General features: G+C 36.7%; 2 protein-coding genes across 3 annotated transcripts; one reads left to right on the forward strand and one right to left on the reverse strand.

The window, feature by feature from the left end:
• The first annotated feature begins 2,506 nt into the window (after positions 1-2,506).
• LOC113318733 (imidazole glycerol phosphate synthase hisHF, chloroplastic-like) lies at positions 2,507-7,742 on the forward strand. Of its 2 annotated transcripts, XM_026566957.1 has the most exons (19): positions 2,507-2,712; positions 2,802-2,884; positions 2,971-3,065; positions 3,318-3,421; positions 3,752-3,921; positions 4,011-4,125; positions 4,235-4,290; positions 4,384-4,422; positions 4,512-4,610; positions 4,876-4,938; positions 5,030-5,092; positions 5,202-5,284; positions 5,426-5,534; positions 5,652-5,705; positions 5,829-5,916; positions 6,064-6,101; positions 6,350-6,455; positions 6,667-6,833; positions 7,361-7,742. In XM_026566957.1, the coding sequence occupies exons 1-19, from the start codon at positions 2,559-2,561 to the stop codon at positions 7,463-7,465; spliced, it is 1,791 nt and encodes a 596-aa protein (XP_026422742.1). In that variant the 5' UTR covers positions 2,507-2,558; the 3' UTR covers positions 7,466-7,742. The 2 variants fall into 2 exon arrangements, with proteins under 2 accessions (XP_026422742.1, XP_026422743.1); XM_026566958.1 differs by lacking the exon at positions 4,512-4,610 and having other exon boundaries at positions 4,384-4,479.
• Positions 7,743-8,241: 499 nt separating this feature from the next.
• Positions 8,242-8,667, reverse strand: LOC113316203. The gene has a single exon (XM_026564423.1). The coding sequence runs from the start codon at positions 8,665-8,667 to the stop codon at positions 8,242-8,244; it is 426 nt and encodes a 141-aa protein (XP_026420208.1).
• Between the last annotated feature and the right edge of the window lie 5,923 nt (positions 8,668-14,590).

The raw sequence follows: 14,590 nt of genomic DNA on the forward strand, positions 1-14,590 counted from the left end.
GCCTACAGAATCCAGATAGAACTTAATTCTTTGGCAGATATACGGGTATTTGGTGTGGTAGTGCTAACCAACTAAGTGTAAAGCCTATGGGACATACATGATTATTTGTCATAGAACACTGTGAGAAGAATGAAGTCCCAAAGTATCAAGACTCTCCTTGTGGCGCAAGGTTTCTCATAAAGCCCTGGAATTGTCTTTTTGTAATGAACGTTATACCGTTCCGCTACTTAGTTAGCTTGGTAGTTTCAAAAGGACTTGAAATGCAGCATATGTATGTGGTTATTACGTATCTCTGAAAGAATCAAGAGATAACAGATATTTACAAAAGTACTTGATATCCTTTTGTTTCCCAAATCAAGTGACTCTAAACCACAGAGTGCGTCTACAGTTAGATAGAACGCTCACTTGTAGATTGAAGCAATCAGGAGGATGTAGTATACCCGTCTAAGTGGAAATTTATTTGGAGGGGATAGACAAGTAAGCTATTTTTCCTTGCGTATTCACAAGCAAGTTACTGATTTGGAATTCTAGCTACATATGTTGATGTTACAGACATGATGGGTGATCTTGACGTAATAAGAGATCCTACAAGCTACTCTAAATCCAAATTTGAGATGAGAAATCTGGCGAAAGCTCGACCAAAAATTGAGCTTGTGGTATATTATTCCACCAGTTTGCATATGTCTAATGTTGTCAGGCAATTTATCAAGGACATGCATCCTGCTAGCACTCCCAAGATTAATCGAGGTTCAGAATAAGTAAATGACCAATTCGTCTAAAGGAAGATGACAAAGATGTGTCAGAAGATGAATTTCCCTTAGATAAGTACAATATACGCATTATTTTACTTAGCATAATGTACTCGACCAAATGTTACATCATAAGTGAACTTGTTAGCTAGATATAGCTCAGCGCCAACACAACGTCATTGGAATAATATAGTGAATGTAATCATGTACATAAAAGTAACATTGACATAAATTTGTTTTATCCCTGCAAAGATATTAAAAGGAATTCTAATGAAAGTGCAATCCAAAAGTTTTTGATTATGAAGGAACAATAATCTCTTCTCCAATGAAAGTAATCAGGGGAAATATGGTAGACTATTTTCTAGGTCATTACCAGTATTCAGTTTCGAAAAATACATGACTAAAGGAACTGCCTGGAACAACTCTGAAAGTAATCAGGGGAAGATGCCGACATCAGGGGGAGGATCCAAGGATATGATGTCGACATGTTTTTCTTCGAAATTGACGTTGTGTTGTACTCTTTTTCCCTTCGACCGAGAATAGTTTTTCCCAAAGGGTTTTGTTACTCGACAAGGTTTTTAGCGAGAAAACGCTGAACGCATCAAGTATGTTGAACGTTGAAGACATAAAGATCGCGTTGATATTACTGAAAATATTTGAATCAAAGAAATGAAACACGATAAGCAACGTAACTTCCAGAATCAACAACAGGGTCTTATAAACATTCACGTCACCAAAGTAAAGTGTGATAAACTCCTTTTGACTGCATTAGACTAATGAAAATTGTCTGACATCAGGGGGAGCATCCAATTTTGTTGAACTATTTTCCTTCACCGAGGTTGCTTTTTCCCACAGGATTTTGTTACTCGGCAAGGTTTTTAATGGGACAACAACAAATATCGGGAACGTAATTTCCCAGCTAAGGCTATTGTCTTTCCCGGGAGGAGTTTCTGTGTTAGGAGTTGTGAAGAAACTAATCAACTTCAACGGAGCAAAGTGATCATCTGCAACGGATCACCTTTACCTGCATCTGTCACGTTGTACTCTTTTCCCTTCGTCAAGGTTTTGTCCCACTGGGTTTTCCTTGTCAAAGTTTTAATGAGGCAACATATACGAATCCGACTACGTTCTAAGTTTACTTAATATTGTATTCTTTTTCTTTAGTTCAGGTTTTGCCCCTCTGGGTTAGCCTGATGAAGTTTTAAAGAGACAATTAACTTAGACTCGCCGGTCTTTGAAGATCGTATTGCATGTGATGAAGTACATGTAAAGTACGAGACAACATGTGCAGTATTACATGTGAAGAGTTGTACCAAGATTTTGTCCCAATGGGTTTTTCCTTGTCAAAGTTTTAATGAGGTAATTGATTTCGGCACAAGTCATCAAGCAGAGAACTACATTCGAATTATTATATGTGAAGCACTGCGTACGAAGTTCTGTTGAACCGCACAAGGGGGAGTGTTAAAGGGCCCATGCCCATGAGTGTGCGGTCCAAAAACGGAAGTCTTTGGTTTTCCCTTTCCCATATATACAAAGGATATTGTGTATCCATGTAACCAGAAAACTCATATCAATAGAATTCTTCTCATTCTCTACTTATTTTTCTTCTTCTTTATAATTTACTGCAAAATTTACTAATGGGATGATGGCTCAAAATTGCTCAAATGGTAGAAAAGACAGATGGAAAACGGACTAATTCTTTAACTTGGGGCAGCCCCTTTCCTACGCCCCCAGTATATAACAGTCTGCTTCGTAACTGAGGTTTAAGACCTAAAAACATTTCTCTTTTTTTCTCTATCAGAGTCCAAAATGGAATCGTCCATCCTCCTTCGACCGTATTCTTCACCTTCTCTTACTCTTCTCTCGCCACCTCTTCCTCACCAATACAAAATCTCCAGAAAAAATCTTAACTTTAAATCCACAAACCTGTCGGTCAAAGCTTCGGTCAATGGTATCAATTCTGGTAAACCCCTTCTCTCCCTCTCTAGAAGTTAATATTTCTGTCTTTTCCTTTTTAAGAAGAAATTTTCATTTTGTTATGTTTGTTTTCAGTGGTGACATTATTGGATTATGGCGCGGGAAATGTTAGAAGTATCAGAAATGCAATTCGAGTTCTTGGTCATGAAATTAAAGATGTAATTTCTTGTCTGAACAATGGTCTTAGTTGCTAGGGTTTCGTGGAATTCAATAACTTTGTATTTTGTGTTGGTTGTTGTTGTAGGTGCAAACACCAGAAGATATTCTGAATGCGGATCGCCTTATTTTTCCTGGTGTTGGGGCCTTTGCGGCGGCAATGGATTTTCTGAATCAGAATGGGTATGCCTCCTTAAGTTCACCGGTAGAACATGCTTGTTTTGACGTTTCTTCTACTTAGAAGAAAGTATTTTACATTACTCTGGATGTCCGGCCAGTCCTTAGATTCAGAATATGTCATGTTGTTCATCTACGAGAGCTGACAATTGGAAGTTTGATATGCTTTTCATAAATTTTGAGTTATTATTTTGATTTTGACTTCCCTAGATTGATTACATGTGTGAGGTTGTTTAATTAAAAGATATTTGTTTTCAGGATGGCCGAAGCACTGTGTAGATACATAGAAAATGATCGTCCTTTTCTAGGCATTTGTCTTGGACTTCAGCTACTTTTTGACTCTAGTGAGGAGAAAGGAACAGGTTGACATCTAATGCCATTTCTCTTGTTAACATGTCATCCAATTTTCTAGTCTTATTATGTGTATGTTATGCCTATACCTAAACGGCAACCTTGGTTGGGTATTTGTTTCGTTTGGTTATCTTCCATTATCCACGCAAATTCTTGCATTCCCAGCTCGTTTCTTTATGATTTCGAACTTTACTGATAGACGCAATAGCGGACTCGTAGCAACTGGTTTCTTTAAGAGCCTTCTCGTCTAGATTATTGGTATATGGCATTTCCTGCTTGGGATTATAATATTCTGACAAGTCTTCAAACTAAAACTGATACCATCTCCCATCCTTTCTCAGTAAAAGGTTTGGGCCTGATACCTGGTGTGGTTGGACGTTTTGACTCATCCCATGGTGCCAGAGTACCCCATATTGGTTGGAACGCTCTGCAGATCAAAAAGGACTCAGAAATTTTGGAAGATGTTGATGGCCAGCATGTCTATTTCGTTCACTCCTATCGTGCAATTCCTGTATATTTCTACCCATACCATATTTCTGGACTTGGATCTACATCCTGAGTTTCTTATCAAGTTGACGTCAGTGTATTCTTTATGTTTAGTCCAATGCAAACAATGAGTGGATCTCATCAACATGCAACTATGGTGACGATTTCATTGCGTCTATTAAAAGGGGAAATGCGCATGCAGTTCAGTTTCACCCAGAAAAGAGTGGAGGCAAGAAATCTTTTTATACATTCAGTAGTCTGTACCATTGCGGTTTTTTTCTTATGTATAAATATATTATGCATCATTTTGGGATAACCTTCACAAATGACTGCTTCAGATGTAGGCCTTTCCATATTAAAAAGATTCTTGCACTCAAAATCTTCCATTTCAAAGGTAAGAATTGGAGATCTGAGATTAATTGGATATGTTTTGGCTTCTATTGTTTGTTACATTATCCAAGAACCTAACATGTGCATGGATATACAGAGGCTAACCCAAGGAAACGCTTCAAAACTTGCCAAGAGAGTAATTGTTCAGAACCTGCCTGGATGTTTCTCCCAATTTGCACTAGTCACCCACTGGGTATCACATCACTAATTCTCCTGTTGATTTAGGTAATTGCATGCCTTGATGTTAGGACAAATGATAAAGGCGACCTTGTTGTAACCAAAGGCGATCAGTATGATGTGAGAGAACATACAAAGGAGAATGAGGTTTGGCATAATATATTGATTGATTCTCTATTTGGATACTGGAACTACCTGATGAGTGCCTAGTATGATCTCCACAGTGCTAACATACTAGTTGTGAGATTGAGACATCAAAAACCAACAAATCATCCTTGTTGGATTTTGTCTGTCATGCATAAAGTCATGATCAATTTTTACTAAATGCTTGTTACTTTTTTTATTTTTTGCTGAACTGCTTTAGATGTGCATTGTTGTTCATTAGCTTATGTTTCTTTTGAACTATTGAAAGGTCAGAAATCTCGGCAAACCAGTGGAACTTGCTAGGCAATACTATCAAGATGGGGCTGATGAGGCAGGGAACTTCTTTTAGTTTGTAGATACTGTATATTTTTGTGCCCTCTTTTATAGAATTACAATTGAGGTCAAAGTGAACACCTTTGCAGGTTAGTTTTCTGAATATAACAGCATTCCGGGACTTCCCTCTTGGCGATTTACCTATGCTGAAGGTCTGTCATTCATAAACTTGAATGTAACGAGTTCCTCGACCTGTTGAACTTATAACTCTCTTCTCTGCCTTTCCGATTTAATTAATTTGCTAATCGATGTGACCTGTAGGTATTGCGCCTCGCATCCGAAAATGTTTTTGTACCACTGACAGTCGGTGGTGGCATTAGAGACTTCACTGATGCAAATGGAAGGTACTGGTTTCTTCCTTCATCAGACCATTCAATTTATGTGTAGGAGAGACCAAATATTAAACAACTATTGAATCTTAAGGGCATTTAGTTTTGGTCCCGGGAAATAATTTATTTTGTAATCTGTTCTTGGTTACTTCTCAGGCACTATACTAGCTTGGAAGTTGCATCGGAATACTTCAGGTCTGGTGCAGATAAGATCTCCATCGGGAGCGACGCAGTTTATGCTGCTGAAGAATATTTAAGAACTGGAGTATGTGTAATATTACTTTGTGGTACTGGTCTGGTGCAAATATTATTTCTCAAGTTGTTCCCTCGGGAACTGATGTGGAATTAAGTGTCTACTATTCCTTTTACTTATTTTGTTAAGGTGAAGACTGGAAAGAGTAGTCTGGAGCAGATTTCTCGTGTTTACGGTAATCAGGTAATTTTAGTTTGGTATCTGGATTTGTTTTACCGTTCAACTTCCATATATTTGGTCAACTTCTGTAACTAGTTATTCTTTCTCGGACATCTCTGGAAAACTGATTTACCACTTCTTTCGTAGGCAGTGGTTGTAAGTATTGACCCACGTAGAGTTTACCTCAAAACTCCTGAAGAAGTAGAGTTCAAAGCTGTAAAAATTACAAATCCAGGTAAAAGTCGTTGATTATATTGTTTCCATTTTCTTAGTTGCTGCCAGAAACTCAGCCTTGTCCCCTGGTGGTGTTACTGTCATTTTAGCATTCATTACCTCAAGCGGAATTGTTTTTCTTCAACATTGTTACAAATATTTGTTTCAGGTCCTAACGGAGAGGAGTATGCGTGGTATCAATGCACAGTAAGTCAGATGCAATGTTATGTTATCCAATGTCACTTTGCAGTTTCTAGTTGTATAAGACTTAACAAATGAACTAGTTTTTGCTTGTGGGTTACCTCAAAGTCGGACCGTATTCCTTTCCCTAACTATATAGTATAAGTCAACCTGCCTCCAGTTTGAGTTTCATTTTCTGAAACAACATATATTTGTGTTCTGCTCCATCACTAAACCTGTAGATCTTCACAAAAAGTGTTCTACCTCTGTGGTAGGTAAGCGGCGGGAGAGAGGGCCGGCCTATTGGTGCATTTGAACTTGCTAAAGCCGTTGAAGAGCTAGGAGCTGGGGAGATACTACTGAATTGCATTGACTGTGATGGTAAACATGATTCTATGTGTTCCCCGGCCTCAGTAATCCATTTCTATTTTCTGCTAACTTCTTTTCTTCATAAAATTTGGTCTTATTCAAATCTCAGATCTTAAATATTTTATGTTGAATATATATTTGTTTGGGGCATTCTATTTCAACTACCTTGATTGAGAAGCAAGTAGTGTTGAACTGCTCACTTTTTGCTTCAATGTTGTTGTAGGTCAAGGCAAAGGATTTGATATAGACCTAATAAAGCTGATATCCGATGCTGTTAGCATCCCTGTAATAGCAAGTAGTGGAGCAGGTAAACCAGAACATTTCTCAGAGGTTTTTGAGAAAACTAATGCTTCAGCTGCCCTTGCTGCCGGAATATTTCACAGGAATGAGGTAATTCTTAGAAACTCGCACAACTAAAAACACTAAGAGGATCTCCAATAGAGGGTTAAGGTCTTAAAATATTAAGATTGACACATACGAAAATTACCAAGTATTAGAAGTTCGATAAACTTCGCGTCAATTATATTTCAATAATATGGAAAGATGGATAATATTAATTTTCTAAAGTGAGTGTCCAAACAAATGTCTAGACTCATAAGACGTTCTCGTACATCTATTCGGTTAAAAGATTCCCATATACATACATCTCCATTCAGTAGATTTTCCACTCAAGTAGATTATCTTGCACCAAATTTTTTTAAGTTGATGTTACTGGTATTTTTCATAGTGTCATTCATATTTTAAGAAACATTTTAATATATCCACATCTATTTGAGATCAATGAGATGCTCCAAGATCTAAATGCTGATTACTGATGAGTTGAAGTACCCCTTGAATTTTATACATTTGGCAAGAATAGGATAACAAACACCAAACAGTTGAGAGTTTTAAAAACTAATCCTTTTCTATGGCTGCAGGTTCCGATTCAGGCTGTGAAGAAACACTTGTCAAAGGAAGGAATTGAGGTTAGAACGAATGTTGCCACAAGCTTGACACAAACTGTTCAGCCATCTACCATCTAATTTTAAAAAAATAGAAGTTGAAAGTTTTGTTTTAGGAAAAGGTCTAAATTCATATAGCGTTTTCAGTAGAAAAACATATTGTTAAACAAAGCCTAAACATCTGCAGGTTTGTTTTCCTCGAACGAGTTTGGAAATTTTATTAGTCAGGAGCTCCTGTATACTCTTTATCTTTGAAAATAATTTCTCATTGGTTTTCAGTTCTGAGAACATTTTCCTGTGTAACATTTTTCTATGTATCATATTCTCGTATGGAATGGTCCAAGAATTTTGTGTGCAAGCATGGTTCATAATCCACTCACGTTTAGGCAACTCCTTTCACTAAACTGATCCTCCACAACCTCAGTAAGTCTAGAGGGCAACCCTCAAATTTGAAGAGGTCCCAATGAAATAATACGGAAGGTGACTCGATGGGGCATCTGGCTGCCCAATGACTAGATATATAAAAGAACAAAATTGGTTGAATAACCCTCCAAAAAAGTTCCCGGTATAAAGGACGAGTAACATTTGATACTTTTTAAATTGATCAATTCCTAAACTTAAATTAATATATGTACGGTTGGCTGCTCTACTTCCTTTTTTTTTTCTTTAATAGGAAAGATAAATAGATTGATTTTAAAATCAAGGAGTACAATTGTTCTTGTCCTGTTGAATGAGGATTTTAGCCCACTCTGGGGTATTATTATGCCAATCAAAACAAATTGAATGTGATCTTGCAAATTTGGCCAGAGAATCAGCCAAATGGTTAGCATCTCTGCGCACATATTTGCACTTCCAATCTACAAAAGAACTAAGTAAGAAAATCTGCGCACATATTTGCACTTCCATTCTACAAAAGAACTAAGTAAGAAAATAGCGTCTTTAACTACATTTTGGGTAGTCCATTTCACAGCATACGACTTTCCATTTGCAGCTGTCATTACGTTTTGACAGTCTCCTTCCAGAACAATCTTTCTCCAACCCTTTTGCTTAGCCCAAATCACTGACTCCAAAAGTGCATGAGCCTCAGCTTGCTCTGGATCTATTGCACTACATGCTCCTCCTTGCAATCCACTGCTATTACCTGCGACATCTCTAGAAATTAATCCCCAGCCAGAAAACATGTTTTTATCAATATAGGAAGCATCAAAGTTAATCTTTAAAACCCCATTGTCGGGGGGTTTCCAAGTATGATCAGATTGTCTAACCGTCCCACTATCATTCATTCTTAATATCTTTGTCCTATTCCATTCTTCTATGCATCACAATATTATTAGATAACTCATTGGCATTGAAGGGTTTATTATCAAAAACCTTAGCGCACCTTGCCTTCCAAATCACCCACAAGGTGAAACAAGCTAGCTCATACATTATGTAATTATTTAACACTGGATTAATATTTACTGTGAAGAAATTACATATCCAGTCATAAATACACATAGATTGAAAAATGGCAGGGAAGGTACTATGCACAGTACTCCAAATATTGTAATAACAGGGCAATCACAGAATATATGTTGAGGAGTTTCTTCAGTACTATTACACAGACAACATAAATTATCTTGGTATCTAGTACAGACAGAAAGTCTCGATTTAGTGGGGAGACATTGGTGCAAAAATTTCCAAATAAAGAGATGAACTCTTGTTGGAAGTTTTTGTTTCCAAAAAGCTTTCCAGTTTAACGCTAAGTTGTTTCTGGAAGGTTTTATTCTCAACTGATCATCGAAGATAACCTTATAAGCAGACTTTACAGTAAAGTTGCCATTACTAGACGGTTCCCATCTAATTTTATCATGACCAAACAAAGGAATTCTAATATTAGTGATGTCTTAAACTGTATTATCATCAAATAATGCAGATAAAGTGTCCATCTTCCATTCTTTAGTGTCATGATTAATTAATTGGCTAACAAAAGTCATACCTGCAGAGCTCATTCTAGCATTGAGAGGTTTGTGCATATTTGGAATCCAATTTTTTTTTCATATATGCACATCAGAACCATCTCCAATTTCCGAAACATAGTGTTTTTTAACAATGTTTAAACCTGTGCAGATTCCTTGCCAGATCCAGGATCCTTGATTACCTATGCCATCACTCAAGAGATTTAAATTAGCAAAGTACTCCTCTTTAAGAATAATAGCCCATTGATCATCAGGAGAATTTAACAATCTCCAAGCTAATTTGGTAAGCAAAGCTAGATTAAGAACATCTGTTTTTCTAATGTTCAGACAACCTAGTTCTTTTGGTAATGAAATATCATACCAACCTGAAAAAGCGGGGGTCTAACAACACCACCCAATATTTCGCTTAGCAATTTGTATGGACTAACTCCGAAATATTTTGCTAGAGAATCAACTAGACAGTCAGAAACAATCTAGATAAAAGTATCTTAAGGAGTTAATATCTCTCTCTTGATTTCATTTTTACTTCAAGCTAAAAACAATAGAGTCTTTATCAAATACAAGGAATAACTTGGACGGTACCAAAGACCAATGTCCAAGGATCAATCAATATCAATCAACAACCAAAGGTTGGATTTCCAATTGATGATCACGAACGCACAACACGTATATTTCAATTATATAAAATATAATGCGGAAAAGAAATAACACAGACACCAAAAATTTTGTTAACGAGGAAACCGCAAATGCAGAAAACCCCTGGGACCTACTCCAAGCTAACTTTGGACTGGACTATAGTTGAACCCCAATCAGTCTCCCACCGATACAAGGTACAGTTGTACTCCTACGCCTCTAATCCCAGCAGGATGCTGCGCACTTGATTCCCTTAGCTGATCTCACCCACAACCAAGAGTTGCTGCAACCCAAAATCACAGACTTGATAATAAACAGATCGGTCTCACACAGAAAAGTCTATCAAAGGATAAATCTGTCTCCCACAGATAAACCCTAGGTTTTGTTCCGTCTTAAGATATAAAATCAAGGTGAACATGAACCAATTGATAATCCGGTCTTATATTCCCGAAGAACAGCCTAGATTAATCAATCACCTCTCTACAATCCTTCCTTACTACACAAGCGGATTGTCGAGGAATCACAAACAGTGAGACGAAGATGTTTGTGACTTCTTTATCTTGCGTATTAGAGAACTCTCACGATCTCAAGCCAATCAATCGATTGTACTCGTACGATAGAAGATGCAAGATCAGATCACACAACTACGATAAAGTAGTATCGGTCTGGCTTCACAATCCCAATGAAGTCTTTAAGTCGTTAACCTGATTTTAGAGAAGAAAATCAAAGGTTAATGGAGATCGACTCTAGCGGGCGCACTAGTAGCACACATACGTGTGGGGATTAGTTTTGCACAATGCTAGATGTCTCCTTTATATAGCCTTCAAATCAGGGTTTTGCCTTAGGTACAAAGCAATCCTTATTCACCGTTAGATGAAAACCTGATTTAGATTCAAGCTAATATTTCTCAACCGTTAGATCGAAAACTTAGATTGTCACACACACTTGGGTAGACGTTTACTGGGTTCGTGAAAACCATGCCCAAACGTGTACGTGTATGCTGGTTCAACATAGTAACCCAAAAGGTTAACCATATGAGCATTTCATATCAACCTTGTTCTTCTTCACCATAACTAGTTCAATTGACTCAAATGAACTAGTTAAAGAGTTGTTCAATTGCTTTGAGATCTTATGTAACTACACAAGACACAATTGAAACAAAGATGATTCGATTCGATTGAATCGTCTCATGAACATTATAGCCACGGTTTGCATAAAGAATTTCTTAGTAATTTAACGTTTCATGTTCAGAGCACATCTTTAGATCATAACCTCTTAAGTTCACAAACAAGTTCGCGGACTTAAGTTAATCGGTTGAGTTTTCCAAACTCAGCATAAATTCTTGGAAAGAGAACTTCCGCCAGTTCGCGGAATTAGCACACAAACGAGTTTTGTAAAATCCAGCAGAAATTCTCGGTCGAGAACTTCCGACAGTTCGCGGGATTGGCAAGCCAATTCCACAATCCTCCCGATTTCTCTTGATCAACCAAGTTCGAAAACTTCGGTTCAAGGAATACATGGTTATGTAATCTAAACTCTCATTTTAATCATTGAGACATTCTCAGAGGACGCTGTGTAGCCGTTATTCACAGACCGATTCACGTCAAAGCAATTCTCAAAGTCATTGAAACTTTTCATGACTTTCTTCACTAGGTGAAGATAAACTTGATCAACGCGAAATGCTTTACCAACACACGATTTCGCGATAAAAGATAAGCAATGAATGCTCATCTCGAAATGTCAAACGTGTATGATCTAGTCTATATAGCATGCGACTTTTGTCTCATAAGAAGTAGGAGATAAAATAGATAGACTTTTGAGTGATAGATACGTTCAAGTCTCCACATACCTTTTTGTTGATGAAGTTCCACGGTTCCTTGTATAGATCTTCGTCGTTGTATGATGAATCTCCATGAAGTCCTTGAGCTTAACTACACTTTTCTATCCTAGTCCGAGACTTAGCTATGTAGGATAGAAATCAAGACTCATAGTTTTGATCACTAACATTGACAAACATGCTTGAGATAGCAACGCATGCGAGGTCGACCGAGCTATGCTCTAATAATCTCCCCCTTTGTCAATTTTAGTGACAAAACTATTAGTACATACGGAATACAAAAAAGATAAACTTTAGTGGCTCCTATTCCATAGTCTAATCTTCAACGTTCCCTGAAATCTTCATCCTTCCAAGTACTCCAATGATCCCAAAGGTTGTAAGTTTAGCATCACCGTTGTTGAAGATCCGTAGCTATAACAATGAGAGAAATCGAGATTCTCAATCATTATTATACAGTGTCATAGTATTATTATATAATATCAAAGTCCAATTGTATCACGACTTTAACAATAATACTACGGTGATATGTATCACTCCCCCTTAGTCAATACTCCATCTCGATCATGGAAACCACTCCCCCTTACACAATGATCCAAAAACCATATGTATTTGTAGTGTGAACTACATTATTTCTCCCCCCTTTTGTCAATAAAATTGGCAAAGGTACAAGAACGGGATCATAATGAAATTTCCACAAGAGACATTTCATAGACTAAAATAAAAATACATACCAACTTAATTTAGATGCAATCATAAAGCCGAAGCTAAATGCATTCATCAAGGAGTTTTAAGATACAAGATAACCCCTATAAAATTCCACAGCCGCACACCCCGCAAGATATTACCATTAAGCAAAAGTTCAAAAGAACTCTCCCCCATTTGATATCATTCCCGAAAGAACAACAAGAGCGACCTTAATTTCGAAGGAAAGAAGGATTTTTCAATTGGACACCAAAAACCATAGGAATGATTTTCTATATCCAAAGCTCAACCAAATTAATCATAAGTAAACCCATGGTTAATTCAATTGAAAACGCAAACAATCAAACCACAAAAATGATCAATTTAATTGAAAGTGCTCAACATAAGTAAACTTACGGAGCTACGACTAAGGTAATCATACGGAGATCACTAACTTAATCGTTCACACACTCAACATAAGGAAAACCTTACGGAATATACGACTATATTAACCAATAGAACATGATTAGTATAGCCATTCATATAATCAACACAAGAATTTGTGGAATATATGAAAACTCAACTAGATTAATTACAAGAGAACCTATAATTAATCTAATTGGAATAAAAACAACCAAACTAATCACCGAAGTAATCAATTTAATTATTTTGGGCTCAACATAAGAGAACTTATGGAACCCCGACTAAGTTTATCATAGAATATGGCAACCTTAACCGTACATGTACTCTACATAAGAAAGAAAACTTATGGAGTACAAACTAAATAACCAAACTGGTTGATTAATTTAGTTCCTAATACTCGACATATAGCATCTTATGGAATAACCAACAAGCCAATAAGAATACTCGACTTAGTTGTATCGTGCTCAACATAAGACACTCAATGGAGCCTTCACGGTAAAACATAACAAGATGGATCAATGAAGATCAATACCGTGGATAACATACAAGGATCTATTCTATTTTCCATCATAACGATGTAATAGACTTTATCCTTGTCAAACAAAAGATATCATCCTATTTTCCATCAAATACATGATTGCATAGGCATAACTTTTGTATATGTCAAAAGTCCATTCGTCCTTTCATCAATACGAATACCGATCATGAACGACTATATGGGACCTTCAAGTTCACGGACGTAAACAATACATATCCCATAAAAAAATTGCAATATCACAAAATCATAAAGATCAATACTGCAATAACATCATCCTCCAAATATTTTTAGAATTTAATACCAATAAACCTAAAAAATAAACATAAGAAGATGAAAATAAAAATAGCTATGTGTAGTCACAATCATCGCTATTCAAAGAACTAGTTATTCTTCCAACTAATCCAAAAAGAAGACATACTACGCATTTAAACTCAAAAACAGACTCTTAGACCAAAACCCAGACACTAAGGATCAAAATGACTGTTCTGGAAATGCATGAGTCTTGTGATCATCGAGCTTATGAGAGACAACAACCTCATCAACCCTTGAGGAAACATATTTTTTGAGAGCTTCTTTCACGCGGTTCTTCATCATAACAAGATTACAGTTAACCTTTTTCAACTCAGCTCTTACAGCATCAAGACACTTAATAGTTCCAACAAGTTACTGAGAATCAATGATCACCTTAGATTGAATCTTCTCCCCAATATCTGAGTAAGAAACATGAGATTGAGGAAAAGATCCTTCAAATTCAACAAGGGTTCCCTTCTCTTTATCAAACTCAAAGTATATACCATTATCAACAAAGTCTTCAGGCAAGTCCCATGAAGAAGAGACCATTGATGAGAAGCCTAGAGTGAAAGTTTTAACACAATAGGAAGGGTATATAAACGTATTTGAGGGAATTAGAGTTTAACGGTAGGTATAAGAGACTAAATCCAAAACCGTATATGTACCCTTATGAGAACCCAACACAAAACATGAAGCTTTTGAAAGCCAAGACAAAACTAACAAAAACATTACAAAGAGATGATAAAATACTCATGTAAAAGTATGTGACTGATTATCCATCTAAGAACAATAAGAAAATAGCTAGATAATCACAGTTACTTTGTACAGAGTATACCTATTCAATT

This window comes from Papaver somniferum, chromosome 10 (assembly GCF_003573695.1).
Source record: "Papaver somniferum cultivar HN1 chromosome 10, ASM357369v1, whole genome shotgun sequence".
NCBI classification, from domain to species: Eukaryota; Viridiplantae; Streptophyta; class Magnoliopsida; order Ranunculales; family Papaveraceae; genus Papaver; species Papaver somniferum.

Coding starts and splice junctions, on each gene's coding strand:
- LOC113318733 (XM_026566957.1), top strand. CDS start 2,559: ATGGAATCGTCCATCCTCCTTCGACCGTATTCTTCACCTTCTCTTACT. Junction 4,291..4,383: donor CAAAATCTTCCATTTCAAAG/GTAAGAATTGGA, acceptor ATGGATATACAG/AGGCTAACCCAAGGAAACGC. Junction 6,102..6,349: donor ATGCGTGGTATCAATGCACA/GTAAGTCAGATG, acceptor CCTCTGTGGTAG/GTAAGCGGCGGGAGAGAGGG.
- LOC113316203 (XM_026564423.1), bottom strand. CDS start 8,667: ATGAATGATAGTGGGACGGTTAGACAATCTGATCATACTTGGAAACCC.